This window comes from Planococcus citri, chromosome 5, assembly GCF_950023065.1.
Source record: "Planococcus citri chromosome 5, ihPlaCitr1.1, whole genome shotgun sequence".
In the NCBI taxonomy this organism is placed as follows: domain Eukaryota; kingdom Metazoa; phylum Arthropoda; class Insecta; order Hemiptera; family Pseudococcidae; genus Planococcus; species Planococcus citri.
In genome coordinates, this window is record NC_088681.1 from 22,030,632 (window position 1) to 22,058,440 (window position 27,809).

Sequence of the window (27,809 nt, forward strand, 5' to 3'; positions counted from 1 at the left end):
ACCTACCGGTTTTTCTAATTTTTTCATCTATGCTCTTTTTTTTCTTTACTTTCCCGGTCAAATGACTCGTTATGGCGAAAACTGCATGTTTCTTCCAAACGTTAGATCGAAATTACTTACCGGATTATTGGTTAACCTTTTTGTTGAAACACGATTTTTTTGTCATTTGTGAGTTTTGAAGCGATTTTTCTATCACCCAAGATTCTTGAACATAAGTACCCATTTTAAATTACATACCTCGAGTTGATGTAACTGCTTCTTTTGCTCTCTTTGGCTGCTTCTAAGCCAAAACGTCTTCAAGTCTTGAGTGATTTGTTAAATTTTCGTATCAACAGTTCGATTTTGTTTTGATTTAAAATCAATATTTTTGTAATAAAACGTGTTTTTTCGACTCCTGAGTTGAATAGAGAGGCTGGTAATGTTTCGATTGCCGATGAGTCAAAACATGACGTATTAAGTTCGTTTTTTTACACATTCTGGCAGATGATCTAGAATCTGGATTTTGACAGATTTAAAATCCACTAGAATCTGCTAGGGCAGCAGCTTTTAAAAATAGATTTTGGATTTTACTGATTTTACTTGAAGAGAGAAGACTTCCAAAATTTTGAAAGTTTTTGGTTGGTCTTGGTATCTAAGAAGTGATTGAAAAAGAGATTCAAAATATGTCCAAAAACCAGATTTTTGAGAATCCGCGTAAGAAAAAATATACGTATTGAATACCTAGTGCATACAAATACTTATGAAAAAAATTATTTGGGTGATTTTAAGAAATGAATTGTAATTGAATGTGAAAAGTTTTATCGTTGCACCGTTTCAATGCAAATGCTTGCAGCGATGATTCATTACTAGACGATGCTATCGAAAATCACCGCCGCGAAATTTCTTACGCACAAATTCCTTATCTTATTGATAATATTGATGTATAAGCTGTCACCATAAAATGTTCGTTCATTTGTTCGTTCAGTAGAACAGGTGTCGAAAAATCGAGTTCGTGAATTATGTACTGTTTACGTTATTTTGAAATACGTATCATCGGTTAATGTTTTCTCGCGATTCCGCTTTATTTTTAATTCTTGTACTCGTACCGGATCATCTTTAATGTATTGTTTTACTGAACTGTGAATGTGATTTTTGCAGAACTCTCAAATGACCTGTTTCATCGGCGGACTGGAAAAGCCTTCCATTGTTACTTTGTCTCAACGATTCAGGTAAGAAATAACTTGACATGAGTATTTTGTAGATTTTAATGAGTAGGGTTCATATTTTTCAATTGGAGAGATAAGTTTTACAGTACCTATAAAAGTATGAAAATAAAAGTACTTGGGAATATGAAGAGACCTGTTGAAGTCACTTGTAGCTTTTTAGCTCCCCACTACCCGTATAAATCGGTACACAGTACCTACAACTTACTTTAAAAATAGGCATAGCCTTTACTGAAATGAATTGAATGCACGAATATCTTCTTCTACCTACTATTCGATACTCAAGGTAGCCTTTTCTCCTTCGGGATCATATTTTCCTCTATATTTTTCGAATAATTGCACAAAATCTTGCACAAATATTTCGTGATATTTGTCGATCAACTCTTTCGTGGGTTCTTCCACCTTCGGTACTGGAATTGGCTTTCCAACTATGCAAATGAAAAACAGAAAATAAATAAAGATGTGAGTAAATTTTTTTCATGCCAATTTGGGACGAAATGAACTCACCGACAGTAGTGATTTGTTGTTGGTAGGGTAAAATGCCAAATAAATAGCCCAGTGTGCAAGGACCTCTGAATAGAAAAAACTCTGGATCGAAACTGGCTCGAAGTTTTTCTCGTAAACGTCTGTACAGGTTAGATGTGGGCTCCTGGTAAGCGAATGTTTCGCCGAAAGAGTAAATTGGTACCAGGGAAGAGCTGGAGGCAAAAAAGTTTGGTTTGATTGAACATCGTGCTTTTGAAAATGGCGAAAATATTGGCGACATTACTCGAGGAGGTGTCCAAAGGACTGGAAAATTAGAACAATTCGAATGCAGAATTTTAATATTCAAATTTTGGAAAAGTCTGTAGTTTGTAGTGGCATTCTTTTAACACCAATTTTTGATATAATTTTTTTTTGACTCGAATTTGAATTTTCAAAAATTAATCAATGGATTGTATTTTCATATGAATAATTAAAAATTTCCTCGCTTGTCGAGTTGTCTCTCTGAAGCCAGATAAACTAACTTACCCAGTTTTCAATGCCAATTTTACAAATCCTTTGCGGTTTTTCAAAAAAACTCGATTCGTGCATGGGGTATTAATTTTTTGTTCTGCTCTACCTCCTACGATGATACCGCAAACGTTTCCAGCAGGTCCATTCAAGATGTGCAATATACATTTTGGAGAAACAGCACAACCACCTGTGAGACATTTTTTGTATTTGATAGTCTGTAATTAGGTAACAAAATACTTACTAGACTTTAGAGTATGGAGGTATTGAGTGTCGAAGCTCACCCAAAATTAGGAAGAACTCTCTCATAAATGGCACATAAAAATTGCCATTCAAACTTGTCTGGTATAGATTCAGTTCAGGGAACGCTTCATCGAATTGATTCACGTCGCTCATGATATTAGTGGAATGGCCAAAAACCAAAAAAGCATGTGGAAACGAAGCGAACAAATACGTAGTGGTTGGTGGTATTTCGGCCGTTTTGACTAATTTACATGGAAAGTAATCTCTTCGGCAGCGCCAGAAGCGTATTTTTCTCAACCATTTGATTCTGTAATAAAATATGGAGTACTTTTAGGTACAATCTGTGGTGTTTGTGTTGTTCTAATCTGCAGTCTATTTGATACTCGATGCTTCAACCTAAGTCAGAATAGATTTATATATTCAGTTATAAATTGATTTTGTGACATTCAATACCACTAAATTCAGATTTAGATATATGTAGGTAACCAGGTAGGAGTAAAAAAACGTGAGTTAAACAAGTTGCCTATCTTGAAAATTGAAAGGGTAAAATACGTCTTCAAAATCCAATTTTGACTACGAGGGTCGGTAGTACTTTGAAAGTTCTGTAGAATTGAATGGAAAGCCTTCTCGCACCTTACCTTCTGCCACCCTGGTGTGGAGTTTCACGATCATAAATCATCCATGAAATATAGGCAACGTTAAATATCCACATTGGCGGTTTGAAAAATAGGTAGATGAATACGAATGGACTCGAGATGATCATTGTTGTAATGACCCAACAACCCAATCGTTCGTATTGCACCTCGAGCTTCTGTCGAAATGACATTTTCGTTTTATCTACCAAAGCTGGACCATATTCGATTTCTTCCTGTTTTTAGTGGAAGACAGAAATCACAGATAAATAACACAATTTGCGAGTAAAATTGAACGAATCATAGTTAATGAATTGACAATGAGATACTTGCCATTATTGGAGAGGTGTGGTCAGATTCCGGCTCCTCCATGATTAATTACGAGATATAAAGAGTTTTAACGAACAATTTCACACTTGTGGCATTATTTTACGATTAAAGGAACGTTCTTACTCGTTATTTTATTTGACTGAGACGAAAGAATAGTTTTTCAACTCTGAACAGAGCACCGAGCGTTAGCAAACACCAGTTTAATACAAATTGTGATAATTTAAAATAATTGAAAACATCGCTTGAAAATTTAGATAACACAGCAACAACATTACTGTTTTATCGCTCATGTGGTGAAACTTGTCGCAGTGTTGCCTCTACGTTACCCACGTGGTAATACATAACGAAAAATACTCTGTATTAAGAGAATTATTATAGGTACCTAAATTATGTATTTTGGACGTACCTACCATCACATTTCTCGCAACGAAATGTAAACACTGTTGAAAATGATCATACATTGACTGTTTGCAGTAGGTGCTCAACCTTGAGATCATGAGATGGAAATTTTTACTTATGAACTTATTACAACATATTACAAGTATTAATCGTCTTTTTCACGCCATGATAATCTTCGCTGAGAAAATATTTTTCAAATTGAAACCTTGAAACATGATTTTAGATCTTGTAATTCATCTCTCAATAGCCCAAGAAAGTCTTTCACATTTTTTTAAAACACATTTTTGTTACCAAAAACGGACATTTCTGCCAGTTAAAATTAATTTTGTCCTCAGATTGGGATAATCATCATTGTCAAATAAAAGTTTTATTTTTGTCACCAAAAATGAAAATTTCCGTCAAACAGTTCATACGTATTTGTCACAAATTCTCACCAAAAAATGTCCGTCTCAAAAAAATAAAATTTCTGTCACAAAAACAACCATTTTCTGAAGTGTATTTTTGTCAAAAAAAAAGAAAAAGCATGTCTGTATAACAAAAAAATAAGCTTTGTTTGCAATAACTATGCACAGTACAAAAGTTTAGTATGAAAATGAAAGTACTCGGGAATGTGGGGAGACCTGTTGCAGTCACCTGTAGCCTTTTAACGTCCCACTACCCGGATAAATCGGTACACAGTACCTACAACTTACATTAAATGTAAATAGGCATAGCCTTTACTAACGTCAATTAAATTCACGAGAATGTACATATCTTGTTCTATTCGATACTCAGGGTACCTTTTTCTCCTTCAGGGTCATATTTTACTTTATATTTTTCGAATAAGTGCACCAACTCTTGCACAAATATTTTGTGATATTTATCGACCAATTCTTTCGTGGGTTCTTCAACCTTTGGTACTGGAATCGGCTTGCCAACTATGCAGATGAAAAACAGAAAATAAATAGAATGTGCGAGTATTTTTTTTTATGCCAATTAGGGACGAAGCGAACTTACCGACAGTGGTGACTTGTCGTTGGTAGGGTAAAAGTCCAAACAAATGGCCCAGTGTGCAAGGGCCACTGAATAGAAAAAACTCTGGATCGAAGCTGGCTCGAAGTTTTTCTCGTAAAAATCTGTATAGGTTAGATGAGGGCTCCTCGTAAAGGAATGTTTCGCCGAAAGAGAAAACTGGTACCAAAGAAGAGCTGGAGAGAAAAAAAAGATTGGTTTCATTTAACAAAATTATGTACATTTCGTGTATTTGAAATTGACGAGAATATTAGGGAAATTGTTCGATAGGGTGTCTAAAGGACTGGAAAATTAGAACAATTCGAATGTAGAATTTTAATTTTCGAGTTTTTGAAAATTTGCGTTTATAGTGGTATTTTTTTCAAGACTAATTTTTGATATTTTCTAATTTTTTTACGAATCAAATTTGAATTTTTAAAAATTAATCAATAGATTATTTTTGGGGTTGAAGTCGAATTTTCTCGATTGTTGAGACGCCTCTCTGAAATCAGATTAACTCACCCTGTTGTCAGTGCCATTCTTACAAATCCTTTGCGGTTTTTCAAAAAAACACGATTCTTGCCTGGTGTATTAATTTTTTGTTCGGTTCTACCTCCTACCATGATTACGCAAACGTTTCCAGCAGGTCCATTCAAGATTCGCAAGATACTTTTTGGAGAAACCGCACAACCACCTGTTGGAACATTTGTTGCATGTAGTTGATAGTCTGTACAACTCAGACGTTAGAGTTTGGAGGCACTGACTGAAGGTCGAAGCTCACCCCAAAGTAGGAAGAAATCCCTCGTAAATGGCGCATAGTAATTGCCGTTCAAAGTTGTCAGATATGGATTTAGTCCAGGAAAAGCTTCATCGAATTGATTCACGTCGGTCATGAAATTAGTGGAAGGGCCCATACAAAAAGCACCATGTGGAAATGAAGCGAACAAATACGTGGTGGTTGGTGGCAATTCGGCTGTTTTGACTAATTTACATGGAAAGTAATTTCTCAGGCAGCGCCAGAAACGTATTTTTCTCAGCCATTTGACTCTGTAATAAGAGAGAGCGTACTTTGAGGTACATACTATGTGTTTTTATTGTCGTGCTCTGTCGTATATTTAATAATACTGCAACCCAAGTCTCATGAAATTCAATTACGATTTCATTTTTCAACTTCGAATGCTCACGCTGATGCTCAAAATTAAATAGGATGAACATTCTATCGGTGTAAACAGCGTGTCCACTTTAATTTTCAAAGTTGACGAACTAATTTGACTGATGTGTAATTCCAATTGCTGAAAGTGTGCTCGCACCTTACCTTCTGCCTCCTCGGTGTGGAGTGTCGCGATCATAAATCATCCATGAAATACAGGCAACATTAAATATCCACATTGGCGGTTTGAAAAATAGGTAGATGAATACGAATGGACTCAAGATGAACATTGTTTGAATGGCCCAATAACCCAATCGTTCGTAGTGCACCTCAAGCTTCTGTCGAAATGACATTTTCGTTTTATCCACCAAAGCAGGACCATATTCAATTTCTTCCTGTATAGTGGAAGACAAAAACCACCGACTGATAAATAATGCAATTTGCAAGTGAAATTATATTAGGTAATCGAATCATAATTTGAATTAACCATGAGATACTTGCCATCAATGGAGAGGTGTGGTCAGATTCAGACTGCATGATTAATTACAAGATATTACTAATTTCAGCTAACAATTTCGCACCGATGGCATATTATTTTACGTTTATATGTACGTATGTACTCAGTACTCACTCATTATATATTTTATTTGACTGAGACGAAAGACTAGTTTTTCAATTTTGAAGAGAGCACCGAGAGTAAGCGCCAGTTTATCTAATACAAATTGTGATAATTTAAAATAATTGAAAACATCACTTAAAAAATTAGACAAGATAACACAGCGACTGCATTACTGTTTTTTCAATCGTCGCCTCGCGTCTGTTGAAGCGTGTAAAAATAACTATACTAGCAGTGTTGCCTCTATACGTTACCCAAGTAGTGGTAACAAAATTTGCTTGCTTTGTTCACACATTAAGAGGATTAGGTACTCCTCCATCTTTTGGTGAAAGGTGACTTTATAGGTGAATCTGTCACCAAGCAGTGACTATTTTTGATCGATTTTGTACTTGATGATTTTTGGTGAATCAGTCACCAAGAAGTCACCAAGACATGGAAAATTCATATTTGACTATCTGGTGATTTTCGGCACATCTTGGTGACTTTTGGTAAATCTTGATGCTTTTTGGTGAATCAGTCACCAAGAAGTCACCAAAACACAGAAAATTCATATTTGACTATCTGGTAACTTTTGGTGAATAGGTATTGGTGACTTTTAATAACTCCTGGTGACTTTTGGTGAATCTTGGTAACTTTTGGTAAATCTTGTTGACTTTTGGATAATCTTGGTGACTTTTAGTGAATCTTGTTGACTTTTGGTGAACCAGTCACCAAGAAGTCACCAAAACATGGAAAATTCATATTTGACTATCTGGTGACTTTCGGTGAATTTTGTTGACTTTTGATAAATCTTGTTGACTTTTGGATAATCTTGGTGACTTTTAGTGAATCTTGGTGACTTTTGGTGAACCAGTCACCAAGAAGTCACCAAGACATGGAAAATTCATATTTGACTATGACTTTCGGTGAATCTTGGTGACTTTTAATAAAACTCCTGGTGACTTTTGGATAATCTTGGTGACTTTTGGTGAATCTTGGTAACTTTTGGTGAATCTTGGTGACTTTTGGTAAATCTTGTTCACTTTTGGTGAACCAATCACCTAGAAGTCACCAAAACATGGAGAATTCATATTTGACTATCTGGTGGCTTCTTGATGATAGATTTACCTAGCAGTGGCCATTTCTGGTCGATTTTGAACTGGTGACTTCTTGTGAATCTTGGTGACTTTTGGTGAATCAGTCACCCACCAAAAAGTCACCAAAACATGGAAAATTCATATTTGACTATCTGGTGACTTTTGGTTAATCTTGGTGCCTTTTGAGGAATCAGTCACTAAGAAGTCATAAAAACATGGAGAATTCATATTCAACTATCTGGTGACTTCTTGGTGAAAGATTTACCCAGCAGTGGCCATTTCTGGTCGATTTGAAACTTGGTAACTTTTGGAGAACCATGGTGACTTTTGGTGAATCAGTCACCAAGACATCACAAAAAACATGAAGAATTCATATTTGGCTATCTGGTGACTTCTTGGTGATTGATTTTCCTAGCAGTGACCATTTCTGGTGATTATGACTTGGTGACTTATTGTGAATCATAATGACTTTTGGTGAAATGTTGTGACTTTTGATGAATCAGACACCAGGGTGTCACCAAATCATGGAAAATTCATATTTGACTATCTGATGACTTTTGGTGACTTGGTAAATCTTAGTGACTTTTGAGGAATTGTGGTGACTTTTGATAAATCCGTCACCAAACGTCACCAAAAAATAAAGAATTCATATTTGACTATCTGCTAACTTCTAAGTGACAGATTTACATAGCAGTGACCATTTCTGGTCGATTTTGAACTCTGTGACTTTTGGCCAATCTGTCACCAACAAGTTACCAAGGCGTAGAAAATTTATATTTGACTGTCTGGTGACTTCTTGGTGATAGGTTCACCAAGCAGTGACCATTCGTGATCGAATTTGAACTTGGTGACTTTTGGTGAATCTGTCACCAAAAATGTCGCCAAAACATGGCAAATTCTTGTTAGACTATCGTATCGGTGACTTTTGGTGAATTGTGGTGACTTTTGCTGAATCTTTCACCAAGAAGTCACCAAAGCATAAAAAATTCATAATACTTACTCGTATGACTGTCTGGCGACTGGTTCAACAAGCAGTAGCCATATATGATTGATTTTGTACCTGGTTACTTTTGGTGCATTTAGGAGAATTGATGAAACTGTCACCAAGAAGCCACCAAAACATAGATAATTCATATTTGACTATCTTGTTATAAGATTTTGAACTTGATGACTTTTGGTGAATCAGTCGCCAAAACATTGAAAATTCATATTTGACTATTTGGTGACTTCTTGGTGACAAATTCACCAAGCAGTGTAGGATACATATTTTTAAACTGGGCAGATATTGAAACAAAGTATACAGTTTAACAGCACAAATGAATGAAAGTGAAAGTACTCAGGAATATGAGGACATGAGGAGGCTCGTTAGAGTCATCTTCAGCCTTTATTAACATTCAAATAACCGTATAAATCGGTACACAGTACCTACAACTTACATTACATGTAAGTATACAATAGGCATAGCCTTTACTGAAATGAATTAAATGCACTAGTATCTTGTTCTATTCAATACGCAGGGTACCTTCTTCTCCTTCAGGATCGTATTTTCCTTTGTATTTTTCGAATAATTGCACAAACTCTTGCACAAATATTTCGTGATATTTATCGATCAGCTCTTTCGTGGGTTCTTCCACCTTTGGTACTGGAATCGGTTTGCCAACTATGCAGATGAAAAACAGAAAATAGATAAATAGAACGTGGGAGTATTTTTTTATGCCAATTTGTCACGAAGTGAACTTACCGACGGTCGTGACTTGTTGTTGGTAGGGTAAAAGACCAAACAAATGGCCCAGTGTGCAAGGACCTCTGAATAGGAAAAACTCTGGATCGAAGCTGGCTCGAAGTTTTTCTCGTAAACGTCTATATAGGTTAGATGTGGGCTCCTTGTAAAGGAATGTTTCGCCGAACGAGTAAACTGGTACCAGGGAAGAGCTGAGGGAAGAAAAAGTTGGTTTGTTTGAGCAATATTACATTTTCGTGCCTTTGAAGACGATGAAAATATAATTGACGAAATCATCTAAAGGGCTGGAAAACTAAAAAACTCTCGAATGCTGAATTTTAATTTTCTGATTTTTGAAAATTCTTTTTTTAGTGGTATTTTTTCCAAGACCAATTCTTGTTATTTTCTAAATTTTTTATGAATCGAATTTGAATGTTCAAAAATTAATTAATAGATTGATTTTTCGTTTGAACTCGAATCTTCTCGCTTGTTGAGTTACCATTCTGAATTCAGATCAACCTACCCAGATTTCAATGCCATCCTTACAAATCCTTTGCGGTTTTTCAAAACAACACGATTCTTGCCTGGAGTATTAATTTTTTGTTCGCTTCTACCTCCTACGATTAGTACGCAAACGTTTCCAGCAGGTCCATTCAATATATGCGAGATACTTCTTGGCGAAACCGCACAACCACCTGTTCGAAATTTATTGTAATTGATAGTTTGTAAAACTAGATGTTGGAGTTTGTTATAGACAATAGACATTGAGTGTTGAAGCTCACCCCAAAGTAGGTAGAAATCTCTCATAAATGGCGCATAGTAATTGCCATTCAAAGTCGCCAGATATGGATTCAGTCCAGGAAACGCTTCGTCGAATTGATTCACGTCGCTCATGATATTAGTGCTGGGGCCATAACACAAAAAACCATGCGGAAATGAAGCGAACAAATACGTGGTGTTTGGTGGTATTTCGGCCGTTTTGACTAATTTACATGGAAAGTAATCTCTTCGGCCGCGCCAGAAACGTATTTTTCTCAGCCATTTGACTCTGTAATAAGAGATAGCGTGCTTTTATGTAGGTACATACTGTGTGTTTTTATTGTGTAATCTCGTGCTTTGCCTTCTAATTGATAATACTGCAACCCCAGTCTCATGAGATTTAATTACGATTTGATTTTTCAACTTTCAATACTCGTGCTGATGCTCAAAATGAATAGGATGAAGAGTCTGCTCCCATCTTACCGTCTGCTTCCTCGGTGTGGAGTTTCGCGATCATAAATCATCCATAAAATATAGGCTACGTTAAATATCCACATTGGCGGTTTGAAAAATAGGTAGATGAACACGAATGGGCTCGAGAAGAGCATTGTTGTAATGGTCCAACAACCCAATCGTTCGTATTGCTCCTCGAGCTTCTGTCTAAATGACATTTTCGTTCTATCTACCAAAGCTGGTCCATATTCGATTTCGTCCTGTTGTTAGTGGCAGACAGAAATCACAGATGAATAATACGTACAATTTGCGAGTGAAATTGAACGAATCATAATTTGAATTGACAACGAGATAATTATGTACTTGCCATTAATGGAGAGGTGTGGTTAGATTCAGACTCGACTGACTCGTCCATGGTTAAATTCGAGATATTATAGAGTTTCACCGAACAATTTCACACCGGTGACGTATTATTTTACGTTTATACGAACGTACTTACTCATTATTTTATCTGACTTATGGTTAGACAGTTAGACGAAAAACTGGGTTTACAATTTTGAAGAGAGCACCAGGCGTAAGCACCAGTTTAATACGAATTGTGACAATTTAAAATAATTGAAAATTTCACTCGAAAATTTAGATAACACGGCAACAGCGTTGTTGTTTTATCGATCGTATGTTGGAGCGTGTAAAAATAACTATACTCGCAGTGTTGCCTCTACATTACCCACGTGCTAGTTACAGAATTCGCTCTTTATTAAGAGGACTAGTTACCCAAATTATATATATCGAACGTTCCGCCAGATTTCCTGCTACGAAATGTAAACACTGGAAATGTACAACATTACATACATTGACTGTTTACATTACGTACTCCTACTCAACCTTGACATCATGAGATGAAAATTACAGTTCGAGTTTTTACTGTCAGTGCTACTTAGTATTATTTAACGTCTCTAACACACCATTCGTTGAGAGATTATTTTTTCAATTGAAACCTTGAAACCTCTAATGTTCGCATGAATCTCGTACTCAATTTTTTAGATCTCGCAATTTATCTCTCGATAGTGAAAAAAAAAGATGAACATTTCTGTCGTAAAAAATGAACATAAGGGGGATAAGACATTTTTGTCACGAAAAACAAACATTGCTGTCAGCAAAAAAATTAAAAAAAATTGTTTGTCGGATTTGGATACATGAGCATTTTTGTGATCCCCAAGATGTACAAATTTGTCACAAAATCAAGTCCGTCCCCAAAAAAAACCTTCTCTGTCTCTGTCACAAAAACAACTCGTTTCTAATGTGCATTTTCGTCAAAATAAATAAATAAATAAATAACTTTTCTGCCACCAAAAAATGAGGATTGTTTACAAAATTGTGCATTGCAAAAAATTCCAAATTTTAACGTTTTTATCAACGAGTACACTCCTGTCATTGAAAGAAAATGAACATTATTGTCACGAAAAATGTGTTTCTTGTCATACCGAAATTAACATTTTGTGGCAAGAAAGTGCATTTTTGTGGCAAAAGAGAACAAGTAAATTTTTGTCACTAAAAAAAATGAACATTACTGCCTAAAAAAATTAATTTGTTGTTGAACAAAATCAACATTATTTTTTTTTCATTTAGTACGTTTTTGTCTTGAAAAATGAGCATTGTTGCCACAAAAAATGAACATTATCAAAAAGTAGCGTTTTTGCCCATTGGTACATTTTTTGTCGTCAAAAAGGAACACTTTTTGTGGCAAAGAAGAAAATTTTTGTCACAAAAAAGAATACCTAGGCACATATTTTTGGCCATAAAAAAATGTGAGCATTTTTGTCACAAAAAATGAGTTTGTCGTTGAGAAAAAAATATGTATTTTTTTATTGAGCACGTTTTTGTCACAAAAAATATATACTTAATTACAATACAAAAAAAATAATATTTTTGGTCATGAAAAATGGACAGTTTCTATAAAAAATGAGCATAATTGTCACAAAAGATAAGTTTTTCTCTGTCACAAATTTATAAAAATAATATTTTTGGTCATAAAAAATGGACAATTTGTTGCAAAAAAATGAGCATAATATTGTCAAAAAAGATACGTTTTTTTCTGTCACAAAAAAATGAGAATTTTTTTCAAAAAAAAAGAGCTTAATTGTCACATAAATAGATTATTTTTTGTCACAAAAATGAGCATTTTATTGGCAAGTAGGTAGATACTGGGTGTCCAGGAATAATAAGGTTTTTTGATATGTTTCAATAAGCCAAAATGGGAAAAAAATGTCCCCAAGTCAGAATAATAAAAAATTTAATAACAATCGAAAAAATTTGCTTTTGAGATATTGCTTCAATGCAAAATGAAAGATTTTCTCGAGTTCCATTGAAACAATCACTCAAACACCCATTTTTTAAATGATCATTCAATCTAATTTTCAAGCAGAGAATTTCCTCTCTTTTTTGATCGTAAAAATGAGCATTTTTTGTCATAAGAAATTTGTTGGAAAATTCTCAGTTTTTAAAAAAAAATGCACATTTTTTTGTTGAAAGAAATGTACCTATACACCATTACATATTTATTGTTACGAAAAAAGAACAAAAAAATGGACATTTTTATTATGAAAAGTGAACAAGTTTGTCAGTAAAATGAACATTTCTGTGAAAAAATTATCATTTTGATTTTTAAAAAAGAAATAAATTTAAGACATTGAAATTTTTTGATAAAAAATTTTCCATTTTTTTTCATGTCAAAACAATAAACATTTTTGTCCGGAAATGAACATCATTGTCAAAAAAAAAAAAAAAAAAAAACAAAAAAAACGTAGAACATTTTCATCGTAGAAAGAAAAATTCTTTAAACTGGTTTCATCCCAGCTGGTCAAATTAAACAACAAAGTGATTCATCTTGCATCAAATAGGTACCTTACCTACTATACAAATTAATAATTTAATACCAAGATTCCATCGCTCACTGCATATTGCATAATGAGAAATAATTCTAAATTGTTCGAGTAGGTACTGTATTTTTGAAAATTTCAAGTACTCCAACTTTTGATTACGTTATAAATCTTCCTATTCGATACTCAGAATGGCGTTTTCTCCTTGAGGATCATATTTGATCTTATATTTTTCAAATAACTTGGTCAACTCTTGCACGAATTTTGTGTGATATTCATCCACCATCCCGTTCGTTGGATTTTCCACTTTTGGTAGCTTGATTGGTTTTCCCACTGTATAGAAATAAAAGAAGTAGAATGAAATTATCATTATCAAAGTCTCATTTTTTGTACTTTTATAAATCGATGGACTGGCTAAAGTTACATTACGATGAACTTGAACTTACCAACAGTAGTGAGAGGTGTTTGGTATGGTAAAAGTCCAAACAAGTAACCTGGTTCACAAGGACCGCTGAATAAAGCAAATCCAGCGCTCTGAGGTGAACGAATTTTTTGCAACCATTTGTACCATTTACCATTGAAAGGTTGATCGTAGGTATTGGGTTCACCGAAAGTATAAACTGGTACTAAAGATGATCTAGTAAATTAATAAAAATCAAAATTGAGCAATTGAGCATATTGTAGGTATCTAAAAAACGTACAAGTAAACCTTACCCAGCTTTTAAGGCCAATTTCACGAATCCTTTTCGATTCTTCAGAATTAGTCGATTAGTACTCGGACGAGATACAATCATTTCTGCCATACCTCCGACAACCACCACACCCACGTTACCAGCAGGCCCATTCAACTCGTGTAAAATACCTCTGGGCGAACATACGCAAACACCTGTAAGATTTACGATCATCATTAATTCATTATACTACTTACTACAATAGACAATCCGTTGTAAATCGAATAAAGTTCAATTTTGCAAACCTCACATAGAAATAAAAGCAGATCTCTGATAAAGGGGACCTTGAAATATGTACTCAATGAACACAGGTACACATTTAAGCCTGGAAAAGCTTCGTCGAAATTATTGACATCGGTTAAAAAATTGATCAGAGCACCGATTGAAAGAAAACCGTGCGGAAATGAAGCGAATAAATAAGTCGTATCTGGTGGTAACTCGGCTGTTTTGACTAGTTTAATGGGAAAGTAATCTCTGCTACATCGCCAAAATCGTGATTTTCTTAACCACATCTGCCTGTAAAAAAATCATCGTGTTTTATTATTTTTTTTAACGTTTGAATGAAGAGAGGGTTGATTACACAGCTGTTTTTATCCAGAATTTAAAAGTGAATGAGTGTGGAAAATGTAGAGGAGGGGGGGGGGTCACAGTGTTTAAAAATTATTTTCCAGTGTTGAGAAATTTAGAATATGGAAAAATCGAGAAGTTCTATTGTTGGGCAAAAAACACGAAAATTTGATTAATTTTGTGTGATGATTTTTTGTCCAATTGCATCAAAGTAGAAAAAGCTGTGAAAAAAATGTCATTTAAAAGCAAATCTGCTACGGGTAAATTTTAAAAATTTTGGAAAAAATTTCTTTTTTGACTGTTTTCCTTGTGTTTATTTCTTCGTATACCTAGACACCTACTTATTTAAAAATAAACCAGTTTCAAGCTGACCTTCAATATAATAGAGTAAAAAAATTACGTTTGTTTGAAGTAATAGTCATAATGTTCATTGGCGTCATTATTATCCATGTTCATTGTTATGTTTACTTATTATATGTATTGCGCGAGACGGATGATTTGCATTTTGTTTACCTGCTGTTTAAATTTTACGTTTGCCATTAATATGTACCTACTTACGATGAATGCCTATGAAATGTCTGAGTAGCGATGTTTAATCACCTATTTCCGAAGAGCAGAATAAGAGAGAGATTTGATTTCATGCAGGTGAAGGGTCTGTTTTTTTTCAGAATTTTTCGATTGTTGGTAAACTTATGACTTTGAGATCTGCCAGTCGATCTGGTTAAATTTTGAAAATACATACTCGTATGTTTTGCAGTTTCTGGAATGTTTAAGATTTTCTGGAAGGCTGAGGGAAGGGTTTAAGGACATTTCTCGTCCTCAAAAATTTTTTTCTTCTTCAGTATTTTTCACATCACTCGGCCTGCCAATCCGCAGCTGCTGCTTTAAAGTTCAGTGAAAGCTCAAAAGTTCACAATTGTTCTGAACTTTCAGTCAAGAAAACTGATGACTCAAATTGGTACCCAATTATAAAATTTTTTGCGCTGAATCCGAATATGTTGGTCTGCCGACCCTAAAGTGCTGCCAAAGCCTCGCCAGACTGGTTCAAAGGGGGAGTAAATTTGGCAAATTTCATGTTTTTGTGTTTTTGGGTTAAATCCTTATAAAAAGTTATACTGATGTGAAAAATATTGCCATAATCGAATTCTGCGGCCCAAAAAACATATATTTTGATGTATCACAAGGCCATATTTGGTGAATTTCTCGAAACCCACCTTATGCCCCACTCCCCAAAAAATGAAAATTTTGAAAATTTTGGCGCCTAAAAATCATCTTACCCTTAGAGCATTTTGTTAAACTACTTGAAAATCATTTTTAAACCGATTTTAAAGCTTTTTATGCGAATTTAGCCCAAAAAGATGAAATTTGCGAAATTTGACCCCCCCCCTTTTGAACCAGTCTGGCGGGGCTTTGACAGCACTTTAGGGTCGGCAGACCTACATATTCGGATTCAGCGCGAAAAGTTCTATAATTTGGCACCAATTTGAGCCATCAGTTTTCTCGGCCAACAGTTCAGAAAAATTGTGAACTTTTGAGCTTTCGCTGAGCTTTAAAGCAGCAGCTGCGGATTGGCAGACCGAGTGCTTTCAAAATAGGGGTATGTATACTAACTTTTGAGACCAGCCCCAGCTTTCAGTTATTTCGGGGCAATCGCAGTGGGTATAGCTCTTCTACAACTTTATCGTCAACGCTTGGCATCTTTAATATTCAAGATGGGTGGTAAATTTTTTTTGTTCATATTCTAAAGTTTAAAAAAATTGGGTTTCAAAATATGTAGAAAGAAGTATATTATTTTCTTGAAAAATCTAATTTTGATTTTTTATTTTTCCAGCGAGTTTTTTTCATTCATCTTCAAAAGTGATGCCAGGATTTTCATCCAAAAATTTCTGGTACTAGAGGACCTTTTTTGTTAACCTTCAAAAGTGATGTTAGCATTCTTTGTGAAAATTTCAAGTTTTTTTCTCTTCTAAATAGCCCTTCTAATTTCTTGTATCACAATTTGAGGAGATGAAATAAAATTTAATACCATCATTTACTTATAGGGTTGGCCGCGAAAAAAAGTTTGAAGCATTTTGACCAAATTCGGTGGGTACCTTTATTTTGAGTTGAAAATTACCCACAAAAATGTTCACTTCGGAGGTGGCCCTAGAGGGGAGATTTGGTTTCTCAAAGAGGAGACATTTTCGAAAAAAATCGTGGTTTTTTCGCCCCTGTCGCTACACAACCTGTTCTGGGAAAAATGGGTCAGTTTCAAATGAAGCAAAATTCGTATTTTGAAATTTTCTTTGTCTCAAATATTTCGAATTAATTAAGCCAAAACATCAAAAGATATGATTTGCGAAACTGATGAAATATTTTGGAACATGGTGCAGGTTCCTGTTTTTTGACCATTATTACCAATTTAAAAAAACTGAAAAAATTCGATAAATTTTTAGTTACTATTCTCGATGTTTTAAATGGACAATGATGACCAAAAAATTGGCATCACTGCGTTCCATAATATTTCCACAATTTCAGAAAAATATACTTTAAGTATTGAAAGATATCATTCCTGAAGCTGAAAAAATATTATTTTGAAACGCAGGGGTGCCAATTTTTCGATCATTTTCTTCAGTTTGAAGAAATTGAAAACATTTCATTATAGCTTTTAGCAATTTTTTTCAATATTTTGAAATTGGCGAAAATAAATAAAATAATCGAAAAATTGGCATCACTGCGTTGCAAAATATTTCTTTAGTTTCAGGAATGATATCTTTCAATATTTTTGCATAATTATTAATTAATGCGAAATATTTGAGACGAAAAAATTTTCAAACCACAAATTTGCTCCAAAAATAGGTGATTGCAAATTTTTAAGTGCTCAGCAGAACCCTGAAAGTGGTCTAGGATTTTTATGGCAATAACCTAGGTTGACGCAGAATCTCAAATATATGTAGGTAATTATCTTTTGGAACTGGACCATTTGTCCCAAAAGAAATTGGCCAGTCGCTAGAGTGAAAAAACTGCGATTATTTTCGAGAACGTCCTCTTTTTGAGGACCCACATTTCCCCTTCAGGGACACCTCCAAAATCAAAAAAAAATTTCTGAGCGACTTTCAACTCATAACGAAGGTCTCTACTGAATTTGATCAAAAACACTTCTAAATGTTATGAACTAGGTATAACGTATGTCAACGTACCTTCTTCCTCCCTCATGTGGAGTTTCACGATCGTAATACATCCACCATAAATAAATTAAGGCAAATATCCACAGTGGCGATGTAATGCACATAAACAAGAAAACAAATGGACTGCAAAAGAACATCGATAAAATCATCCAACAGCTCAGTCTGTCATAATACTTTTCAAAGTTCTGTCGAAATGAAGCTTGCTTCGTTCCATTCTGAATCTGGACACCGTATTCGTGCTCCTCTATATTATTCTACATATCATTGTAGGGGGAAAATCAGAAAACCCGGTGAAAAGATGTGTTAGTAAAGAAGAAACGAATATCGGTAATGAGTTTAAGTTGAGAGTACTTACCATTGAGGAAGGGTTGTGATCGATGTTATGCATACTGATTACTGATTTTTCATCTAGGAACTAGGAACGTTGACTTATTCATTGAGTGAACTTACGAATAGTGACTTGATACACGTGCTCGATACATAGTCCGGTTTCATGTGTATCATCGGAAAATCACCAGTCTACATGTGTCTGGCTATAACGTTGGGTATCAGTGTTTACTATTCGTAGAAGACGTGTATACCTGGACTATGCGGTTGAATTCAAACCTGTTTGGGGTATTCCGATGAATATTACCTATTTAACTCGAAAAAATTATACGTTTATGTGCCTATGATTCATTTTAGCTGGTATTGTTTATGTTAGGTATGGCTAACCTATTTGAGCGAATTTACGTGCGTAATACAGACAGAAATTAAGCAATTCGAACAGGAGTGGATCAATTAAAAACGAATTATTGCAATTCTCGCACTTTTCGGTAGCGAGTTTTTTTTTCAAATTAATTATGATGCCTTGAAATGCATCGGTACAACGAGTGTATAATTAATTAATTACATACTCGTACGTAAGTGAGTACGTAAGTATATATTTTATTAGGTTGAGTGAAATTTTAAAACAAGAGACCTTGATGTTTTATGCATTTTAATGAATTTTTTTCCTAAATTTTCTTGAAAACAGACGATATCGATGAGAATCTTTTCAAAATCGCGATGTTTTTTGGCAGAAATAACGCATCTACGTGGGAAAAAAAACTTGAAATTTTGAATTGTTACCTATATTTAATAATGAATAATGATGAAAATATATTTGGGCTCGTGTTGTGTAGGTAAATGATGATAAAGTAAAGGGTGGGGTAATTTTCAAGATTATCGAGCAGTAATTTTGTTCGAAATTCAAATCTGAGATGAAATCAGAATTTTTCACTCATTTTCCTCTGATGGAATTTCAAAATTTCTAAAAAAAGAATCGTACTTTTGGATTGAGAATCACCAAGGTATATAACCTTCTGCCTCCAGCTGGGAATCATTTCAACATTTTTTCGTACATTTTTGACAAATTAAAATTTTTTTATCATTTTTTGTCAATTTATAGTAGGTTTTTTAAATGCTTTTGTGGGTATTGTTATATTTTAACACGAAACTTTTCATTCATTTTTGACATATAGGTATTTTACTAAAATCTCATCAGTCATCATTAATTTGTTTGATAATATTTTGACTTTTTATATGTTTTTTTGAGTGTTTAATTTTGAATAATTTCTACTCCAAACTAAAAGGTCATCAAAGTAATCAAAAAGGTCATCCTTTTAGCCGAAAATTAAACGCAATTATTTGGAATTAATCAAATATTCTTAAAATTTAATGATAATGTGTCAAAAATGCAGAAATCATGAAGTATAAAAACTGTTGTTGAGTTGACCTCACAGTTACTATAAATTACCATACACACTGGTAAAAAAAATATCCCAATTAAGCAAACTTTTTACGAAAGTTGCTTGCAAATTTACTGAAGTGGCAAAAAATTGTTTAAATTGTCTGAAAATTGATGAAACATTGTAAACAATTGAGCAATATATCGTAAAAATGCTCAGTTGTGAAAAAAAGTTGAGCAAAATTACAAATAATGAATCAAGTATCGAAATTGAATCAAATTGTGGAAAACCCCTCATGTAAAGAATAACAAAAAACTGCAGAATTGTTATGGGAAGAACTTGAAAGTTATCAAAAATTGATAGAATTTCAATTGCCTGAGTAGGTATATTTAAAAATGTGAAAAATCTTGACTTGATGGAATTTTTTCATTATTTTTTCGGTCAACATAAAATCACCCATCAATATGTTGAATTTAAAATCCAACTAATTTTTGAAAAAAGTCGTCCAAAAAAAATTTTTAGCATCCAAAAGTCATCCAAGGATTATTCCTTTTCCGTTTTCGATTTAGTAGACACTTTTTCACGCATTTTTGTCAAATTTTACTGAAATATTCGTCGTTTTCTAGGTATTTTGATAGTCGTGGTCGTTGGTAGACATAAGACATAATAAATAGAAGTATGACGTCTATAATGATAATTAATTCAAATATTTACGTATACTTATTATGCCAAACTGTACACCATTTAATTTTAGTTTCTGTTTTCTGTTTGTTCCAGGTAACTACTTTTCATTGGATTACGATGGTTGAAAATGATGATTAAAGAACATAAAATCGTATTCAATTAAAAAGGATTGGTAAGGTACCTACCTAACTAAAAATATTCTCGCAAGTTTGAATTTTTAAATTTTTATTTTGATTAAGTAAAAAAAAAAAAAAAGGTTGCACATAGAAAATAAAAAAATTTAGTAGGTACATGAGCATTAATCTTATGGCACGTAAACGTATAGGTAAACACATTATTGAAAAATATAAATTGAAAGTTCAAAGCTCTGTTCTTCAAAATATCAGTTAGAGCGTTAGGCAACTCGCATTTCATTTTGTTCATTTGTTGCCTAATTTCTTCACTTGCAGGAGTATTTTTTTCTGTCAGGTAGACGCACTTATACAATCGCTCTTTTATGCAAGCATGCGGTAACATGACGATGAATTTTATTCAACACTCAAAAAGGCTTTCTCTCCTCGAGAATCATATTTCCCTTTGTATTTATCGAACAACGATGTCAACTCTTGAATGTATATTTGATGATATTTATCCACCAATTCACTCGAAGGATCTTCCACTCTTGGTAATTTTATCGGGCTGCCCACTGCGTATGGTTAAAATTTCTCAAATTAAGACATGTTCATCTGTTCAATTGACTTCTCTCAATATTTGGCCAATTGATGAATGAAAATTCAAAGCAACAGGTAGAATTTCAGCAAAATTGCATAATTTGTTTGCGATTTGAAGATCCACTCTTCTTCATCAGTTGTATGTACTAATTGGCCAAATACTCAAAAAATTTGACGTATAAACTTACCAACAGTAGTGAGGGGTATTTGATAGGGTAAAAGTCCAAGTGCGTGGTCAATTTTACAAGGACCCCAGGCTAGAACCAGACCTCCTAGCCAGAACAAGGAATGAAGTTTTTTTTGTAACCTTACGTACCAGTCTGACGATAGTTGATCATAAGTACTGCTTTCGCCGAAAGTATAAACTGGCACTAGGGAAGATCTACAAAATAATGCAAAATGTTAAAAAAATTCTAGTTCATTTATCCGAATCTGCTCGAGCTAAAAATAAAGTTAGGTTCTCTGATTTTGCTCAATTTTTTTCACGAGTTCACTTCGATTAGATGATAAAAAGTAGGTACTTATTTCCTCCCAATTCTGAAAGGAGGGTTATCTGTGTTTGTGGGATTAGACCCCCCCTCCACCTTCAGTATATTTCTAGCCTCTAATTTTGACAAAACTGAGTCACAATTGGTCAGTCGTAAGAACCCAACATCATTTTTAGTTCGAGTTGATAGAGAAATTGATGCCATCTAGGCTTACCCAGCTTTCAAAGCCATTCTGACAAATCCTTTACGAGTTTTCAAAACTACACGATTAGTGCCTGGAACGGATTTCATCATTTCAATGTAGCCTCCGACAGTGACAATGGATACGTTTCCAGCAGGTCCATTCAACACGTGTAAAATACTTTCGGCCGAAACACTGCAAATACCTTGTCAACAAACACACGAAAACATTCTTTACGTATTAATTGCCAATGCTAATATAGTAGGTCTAGGTATATTAAAAATCAGTCACAAGGAACTTTTTTGAAGCTTACCGTAAAATAAAAGCATCTCCCTGGCGATCGGAAGAAGTAAAATATCATTCTGCATGTGCATATACGGAGTTAATCCGGGAAATGCTTCGTCGAAATGGTTCACATCGCTGCAGAAGTTCGTAGAAGCTCCAATCACGAACATTCCGTGTGGAAAAGAAGCGAATAAATAGGTGGTATCTGGTGGTAAATCAGCCGTTTTCACCAGCTTGATTGGAAAATAATCTCGTCGGTATTTCCAAACTCTCATTTTTCTCAGCCATTTTATTCTGCGATACAGTGGACAAAATTCACATTATTTTATGAATAAAACGAGTTGAAGGGGGGAGGGGGCTCACGTTACATAATAAGTCTTCAAAAAATGGTCGAAACGAGCTAAAATTTTAATACGAGTGATGAAAGTTCAAATTCAACTCCTTAAAATATTCTGAAAAACACGTGAATTAGAAATTATCTATCTACCTTCGTCCTCCTGTGTAGATAGTTTCACGATCGTAATACACCCAAAGCAAATACAGCAGAGCGAAAATTCGCAATGATGGAGTAATACACATGTATATAAAAAGTACCGGGCCACCGAAAAGCATCAGGGTTAAAATCCAACAAGATAGCCAATCGTAGACATCTATAATTGTTTGAAGAAATGTTGTTGGTTTTGCTTCATCTTGTAATGTGGGGCCGTACTCCTTCGCCTCCTGTTGGTGATACAAAAGTTTTATTATTCAAATTGGTTAATGATATGTAAATGTATTGAACATAGATCTTACGAGCATTACGAGATACCTCAGTCAGTTTAACTATAGTTTATAGTTAGCTACGAGTACATATTGTACTAATTATGAATTGGTGTGGTCAAATGGAGAGCATGAGGTCATTAGAATTGGTATAGATTAATAAGGGAGAGGTGTGGAAGGAAGCTTTTGCCTTAGGTATGTCTTATCGGTGATTGGAAACTTGAAGTTTGACTGCTACTATCGGTCTAATTTTCTTATTGTAAGACTTAAACTGATCAGATTCAGAGGATTGATTGTATCTCTACATACGTATGTGTTTAATTTTTTTCAAAATTGTAAGTTCAAGTTAAAATAAGTTGTTAGCTAGGTAACTACGTATAGAGATATTCATCATATTGTGCATTAAGTATTAGTTTCATCTGCTATTTTTTTTGAAAAAAAAATCAATTAATTTTTTTCAAGTTTAAAATTTTTTTTGTATCAGAAAAATACCTGATTTTTTTTGATATCTTTATTATATACAATATTAATTTAATTTCTTCATTTCTACCTAATTTAAAAAAAAAAATACTTGACATTATAATTTTACTGTTTTCAATTGTGAAAATTATTGGTCCTTTGGTTTAATTATTTATTCTTAATAAAATCGCTTCAAATTTCGTACTTTCAACTTATAAATCATTAAAATTTTTTCATTTTTCAATTTTTTTTTTTCTTTTCAAAACTTATACATTTTATTTCATTTTGTTAATGAATAAAGTACCTATGTTTTTGAATTACATGATGTCACCTGTTCAGTTCTCTAAAGTTCCTAATTTTGATGTTTATTCTTCAATTTCTGTTGAATTTTTCAATTTTTAAAAAAATTTTTCGCCACCTTAAAAATGAATGCTCAAATTTTTCGAATTCTTTGGTGATTTTTGCAGCAATTTACTTTTTATTCGAACATTTTGATGAGTTTTTTGCAGTTTTTTTCCTCATTGATACCATTTCTTATTTTAAAGGTTTTTCAAATCTACAGCAAAATGTTTTGAACTTTTAGTCTTTGATTTGAACAAAACGGAACTATGTCGAAAAAACAGAATGTCTTGAATGAAACGCCATTTAACAAAAATTTTTAAATGTTAAAATTCACTTTTTGAATTTTTGCTGAAAAATTTTAAAAAAAACCAGTTTTTATGACAATTTTTCAATTTTTTTGTAAAATATTTTTTTAAAAACCAGTGTGAATAATTATTTTATTTTACACCCCCCCCCCCCCTCCATGTCGATAAGTTGCCAGTTTTATGCCATTTTCCCCCAGAAACGTCAAGTTATTATTTACAAATTGTTCATTTTGTTTGGGAAAAAAAATCACGAAAAAGTTGAAAAATCGTCAAAAAAATAACTTTGTGAAAATTCTCAAAAATTCACCAAAATTGCAAAAATGTACGAGTTCAATTTTATAGACCTAGAGACAGGTACAAAGACGAAGACGAACTTGTAAAAAGTCTCCAATTTCCCGAGCTACGTCGAAAAAACATGTCTCGAATGAAACGTCCTTAATCAAGATTTTAAACGTTAAAATTCACTTTTGAATTTTCGCTGGAAAATTTTTGAAGAAAAAACGGTTTTTATGATAATTTTTCAATTTTTTGTAAAATATTTTTAAAAAATTAGTGCGAATAAAATTATTTTATTTTACATCCCTTTCCTCTCCATTTCGAAAACTGTCGATTTTAGACAATTTTTTTCTCAGAAATTTGAAGTTATTATTCATAACGTTTTATTTTGTTTGAGGATAAAAACAATCACGAAAAAGTTGAAAAATCGTCTAAAAAGCAGCTTTTTGAAGTCTTAGTTCTCAAAAATTCACCAAAAAATTCCAAAAAAATGTTCAAGTTTAGTATTATGAATTTATATAGATACGAGGAGGAACTTGTAAAGTTTCTCGAATTTTAATTTCGCTGATTTGGTTGTTACATCGAAAGTTCTCGACGAGTACTTACTCCGGAAAATAGTATAGCGAAGAACTAATTTTGATTTTAAGGGCACCAAATTTGAGAGAGGGATTGCTAAAATCAAGATGAAGATTTTTTGGAAATTTCTTAAAAATCGTATTTTAATCGTGAATTTTCAAATTTGAGCTGATTTGGCGCCATAGGGTAGGAAGTATTGAGAGAACGAACCTGGAGTTGTTTTGGAACTCACTACCTAGTACGTATTTTAGGAAAGTCACGAGTGCTGCATGGATACGTTTTTTTGATCACAATGAAGGGGAAGGGGAAGGGAGATGGAAGAAGAATGGTTGAAATTATTTTAAAATTTTCGAATTTTGGTTCTTTGAAGTTCGAGAGACGATTACTGATCTTATGGGGTTAGGATTTTTTGTGTTTAGATCAATGAAAATTATTTGTATACGTTTTCATCTCTTTCTTTGATGGTGGGAGGGGGGGGGGGTATTTAAAAAAATGGCGAATTTTTGTTGAATTGATTGATAATTTCACAAATTGAGATTAGAATTTTTTTAATTCTTCAAAACTCATTCGCTTAATTGGCCGATTCAACTGGATGGTTGATTTATTTATTTATTTTTTACTTAGAAAATATTTGTTGGCGACCTTGGAGTTGATTTTTTTGTTTTTATTTTCTATGAGAGTGAGAGCAATATTTGCTCAAGATTGCATTACCTCTACCTACGTCCCCTTCTTCGTCAAATAACCATTCACGCAACGTGTTTGGCCGAATGCAAATTCACGAAGTGGGAGGCATGAGGAATACTTTGAAAATATTCGACTAAATATGTGTCGCTCTGAAATGATGTTGATAAACGAAACTGTTAAGCACATTTTAAAATTTTTTATCACTACATTTTACTATGCTGATTACACAGTAGATAATTTTTAGGTAACTAAGTATAGAGTTCCTTAACCTTTCTATCATTTCCCGAGCCTATAAATTATTAATTAGGTATCTAAATGTTACGATTTTTAAAAAATTTAGCAAAATAAAATTTATTACAACTCACCATCGTCGTCCAGCTTGCTTAGTCAGTTTCCACTCGATAGATCCAACTTCCTAGGTAACTATTGTGCATAGATTTAAATTAAATAGAACACGAAATAAATTCACATCGCAACCAATACGGAAATTTTTGTAGATAGCTCCGATAGCTGAATTACTCGTATATCGCATTATGAAGCACGTGACTTTAGCGAAATTTGTTCAATAGAAATTAAGTAGATAGTTGTATGAAATACGTAGATCAGGAGCTAGCGCGAAACATTATTTTAATCATCTCAAATATAATAAAAAAACGCGAGTAAACAACGCGAAACATCAATGGAGTATGAAGAGTGTTTCGGCATCCTTGACATATGTAGATGAAGGGTCAGCCGTAACAATGTAATCGTTGCGTATAGATAGTTGAAATCATAGCAGCTTTCCGTATGGATAAACATTCAACTATTATTTTATCTATTCGTCTCATTTAACCCATTCATAGAAATTGGTACATCAAAATAAAAAATAATTAGACCGACTGCGAAGTACCTACTTATGTTGTAAAGTTTTCCTGTATTGATAAAAAATATATTATACTTAAGTTATCGTGTAACTTGGACTTTCCTTATCCTTATTCGTCTAGTTTCGTGTTTCTTTCGACGATGTTTATTTTTAAAGCACCCAGTATCGCTATCGTGGACCAAAATTTACGCCATGTACCTACACTTTTGTCGTAGGTACCTTGGTAATGATAAGTACAACTGGTACACAATACTGACTTGTAAAGAAAAAGGTTGCTGGATATTATGGCACGCGACTCTGCACTGTACCCAGTACCCTTTACTCTCTTTCTCTCTCAGCTACAATGCCTAGATGTATAGAAATTGCTTTGCCTGTACCGTAGAAACCATTATTTGACACGCGACCTTTGCAAAATGTCACCCTTCAGTCAGTCGGACGGTCGGGCTGATCAATTTTTAGATGCTAGACAAACATGCTACTTGAAAGGGTGATACGAATGTTTTTACTCAAAAATCGACAGCTGTTCGGACGTATTGATAAAATAAACTCGTATTGACATTGTGTCAATGCATTATTCGGGCCTGCACATCGATCGAACTGAACAACCGAGGACCGACCCCGATATGCAGTCTCGAATGCCTATTTACACACACACGAGGAGAGTACATACTTTACTTACATAGTAGAGGTACATATAAGTATAAGGTTTGCTTGTTCGTATTGAATTCCATCTCTCGTATTCGTCACCACCACCACCGTTCATTCGGCAGTGCTGTATTAGTTTTCATGACATAATTTAAAACGGTGCCATTGAAGTTATACGTTATGACGATTTACGACGCTTTCATATTTTCAATTGTTGCTTTGTATTCATCTACTGGCCTATACTTATACGATTTACAGTCGGTGCATGTTTATTTACGCATTTATCGCCTATATGGATCGTTCCATGATGTAACAAAATCTATTCATGATGGTGATATTGGTGATGTTTACATTTACGATTCCAAAAAATACATACAAATATGTATCGAGAAAATTATTGTTCGCGTCGAGTGCCTAGATCTACATTTTTAGAATTTTGATGATTTTCTTTTTGGACATGAGGCGAAGGGGGGATTAAAAATATCATTATCGTATCATAATTTTATTTCAATTTCCATTCAACATGAATTTAATAAACCTTTCGAAGCGATTCGGTTTGGAATTGTGAAATGTTTGTTCTGAATTTTTCACCTTTCCTTTTTCACCACAATTATGCAGTTTTCCCTCAGAACATCACTAATTTAACTAAGAAAATGAGCGAATCGACAAAATCGGTTGCAATTTACTTATCGGTAAAAATGCACTTCGTCTAAGTCGTATTATTTCACCTCAGTTATTCAACAGGTTCGATTGTTTCTGGTTAGTAGATTCATGTAAAAATGATAAAAACTCCAATAGTGTAATTTTAAGATGTAAGGAAGAGGAGGAATTGAGGTTTTTGAGGGGGAGGAGAGGGTTTCGACCGAAAATTTGTCGACTGATGTGGGGGAAAAATATCAATGTTGCCAAATAATATTCGTATGAAATCGAAAATTTT

General features: G+C 33.8%; 6 protein-coding genes across 12 annotated transcripts in view; 1 reads left to right on the forward strand and 5 right to left on the reverse strand.

Annotated features, from left to right (window-relative positions):
• The window catches only part of LOC135849189 (uncharacterized), a 373,560-nt gene that overhangs the window by 151,907 nt on the left and 193,844 nt on the right, over positions 1-27,809 (forward strand). For both annotated transcript variants that reach the window (XM_065369494.1, XM_065369495.1), the window contains exon 4: positions 1,138-1,208. The gene's annotated coding sequence lies outside the window, so the exon portion shown is untranslated. The remainder of the gene's footprint in view (positions 1-1,137; positions 1,209-27,809) is intronic.
• Positions 1,231-3,618, reverse strand: LOC135849181 (diacylglycerol O-acyltransferase 2-like). Its single transcript, XM_065369477.1, has 6 exons — positions 3,404-3,618; positions 3,077-3,306; positions 2,480-2,745; positions 2,214-2,385; positions 1,710-1,900; positions 1,231-1,630 (listed from the first exon to the last, which is right to left on the reverse strand). The coding sequence occupies exons 1-6, from the start codon at positions 3,440-3,442 to the stop codon at positions 1,473-1,475; spliced, it is 1,056 nt and encodes a 351-aa protein (XP_065225549.1). The 5' UTR covers positions 3,443-3,618; the 3' UTR covers positions 1,231-1,472.
• LOC135849182 (diacylglycerol O-acyltransferase 2-like) lies at positions 4,279-6,750 on the reverse strand. Of its 4 annotated transcripts, none has more exons than XM_065369479.1 (7): positions 6,571-6,748; positions 6,441-6,470; positions 6,105-6,334; positions 5,571-5,836; positions 5,312-5,483; positions 4,796-4,986; positions 4,279-4,716 (listed from the first exon to the last, which is right to left on the reverse strand). In XM_065369479.1, exons 2-7 carry the CDS (start codon positions 6,441-6,443, stop codon positions 4,559-4,561), a joined length of 1,020 nt encoding a protein of 339 aa, XP_065225551.1. In that variant the 5' UTR covers positions 6,444-6,470; positions 6,571-6,748; the 3' UTR covers positions 4,279-4,558. The 4 variants fall into 4 exon arrangements, with proteins under 4 accessions (XP_065225551.1, XP_065225553.1, XP_065225550.1 ...); XM_065369481.1 differs by having other exon boundaries at positions 6,105-6,362; XM_065369478.1 differs by having other exon boundaries at positions 6,441-6,750.
• LOC135849179 (2-acylglycerol O-acyltransferase 3-like) lies at positions 8,975-11,458 on the reverse strand. The gene is made up of 6 exons (XM_065369473.1): positions 10,931-11,458; positions 10,594-10,823; positions 10,134-10,399; positions 9,875-10,046; positions 9,373-9,563; positions 8,975-9,291 (listed from the first exon to the last, which is right to left on the reverse strand). Exons 1-6 carry the CDS (start codon positions 10,976-10,978, stop codon positions 9,134-9,136), a joined length of 1,065 nt encoding a protein of 354 aa, XP_065225545.1. The 5' UTR covers positions 10,979-11,458; the 3' UTR covers positions 8,975-9,133.
• On the reverse strand, positions 13,549-18,629 carry LOC135849180 (diacylglycerol O-acyltransferase 2-like). 2 transcript variants are annotated; one of them, XM_065369474.1, is made up of 6 exons: positions 18,263-18,629; positions 17,920-18,161; positions 14,424-14,689; positions 14,157-14,328; positions 13,889-14,079; positions 13,549-13,775 (listed from the first exon to the last, which is right to left on the reverse strand). In XM_065369474.1, the coding sequence occupies exons 1-6, from the start codon at positions 18,293-18,295 to the stop codon at positions 13,618-13,620; spliced, it is 1,062 nt and encodes a 353-aa protein (XP_065225546.1). In that variant the 5' UTR covers positions 18,296-18,629; the 3' UTR covers positions 13,549-13,617. The 2 variants fall into 2 exon arrangements, with proteins under 2 accessions (XP_065225546.1, XP_065225547.1); XM_065369475.1 differs by lacking the exons at positions 14,424-14,689; positions 18,263-18,629 and having other exon boundaries at positions 17,920-18,081.
• On the reverse strand, positions 20,509-25,996 carry LOC135847408 (acyl-CoA wax alcohol acyltransferase 1-like). Of its 2 annotated transcripts, none has more exons than XM_065366920.1 (6): positions 25,731-25,996; positions 22,452-22,684; positions 21,993-22,258; positions 21,713-21,884; positions 21,199-21,392; positions 20,509-20,985 (listed from the first exon to the last, which is right to left on the reverse strand). In XM_065366920.1, exons 1-6 carry the CDS (start codon positions 25,731-25,733, stop codon positions 20,828-20,830), a joined length of 1,026 nt encoding a protein of 341 aa, XP_065222992.1. In that variant the 5' UTR covers positions 25,734-25,996; the 3' UTR covers positions 20,509-20,827. The 2 variants fall into 2 exon arrangements, with proteins under 2 accessions (XP_065222992.1, XP_065222991.1); XM_065366919.1 differs by lacking the exon at positions 25,731-25,996 and adding an exon at positions 22,757-22,833.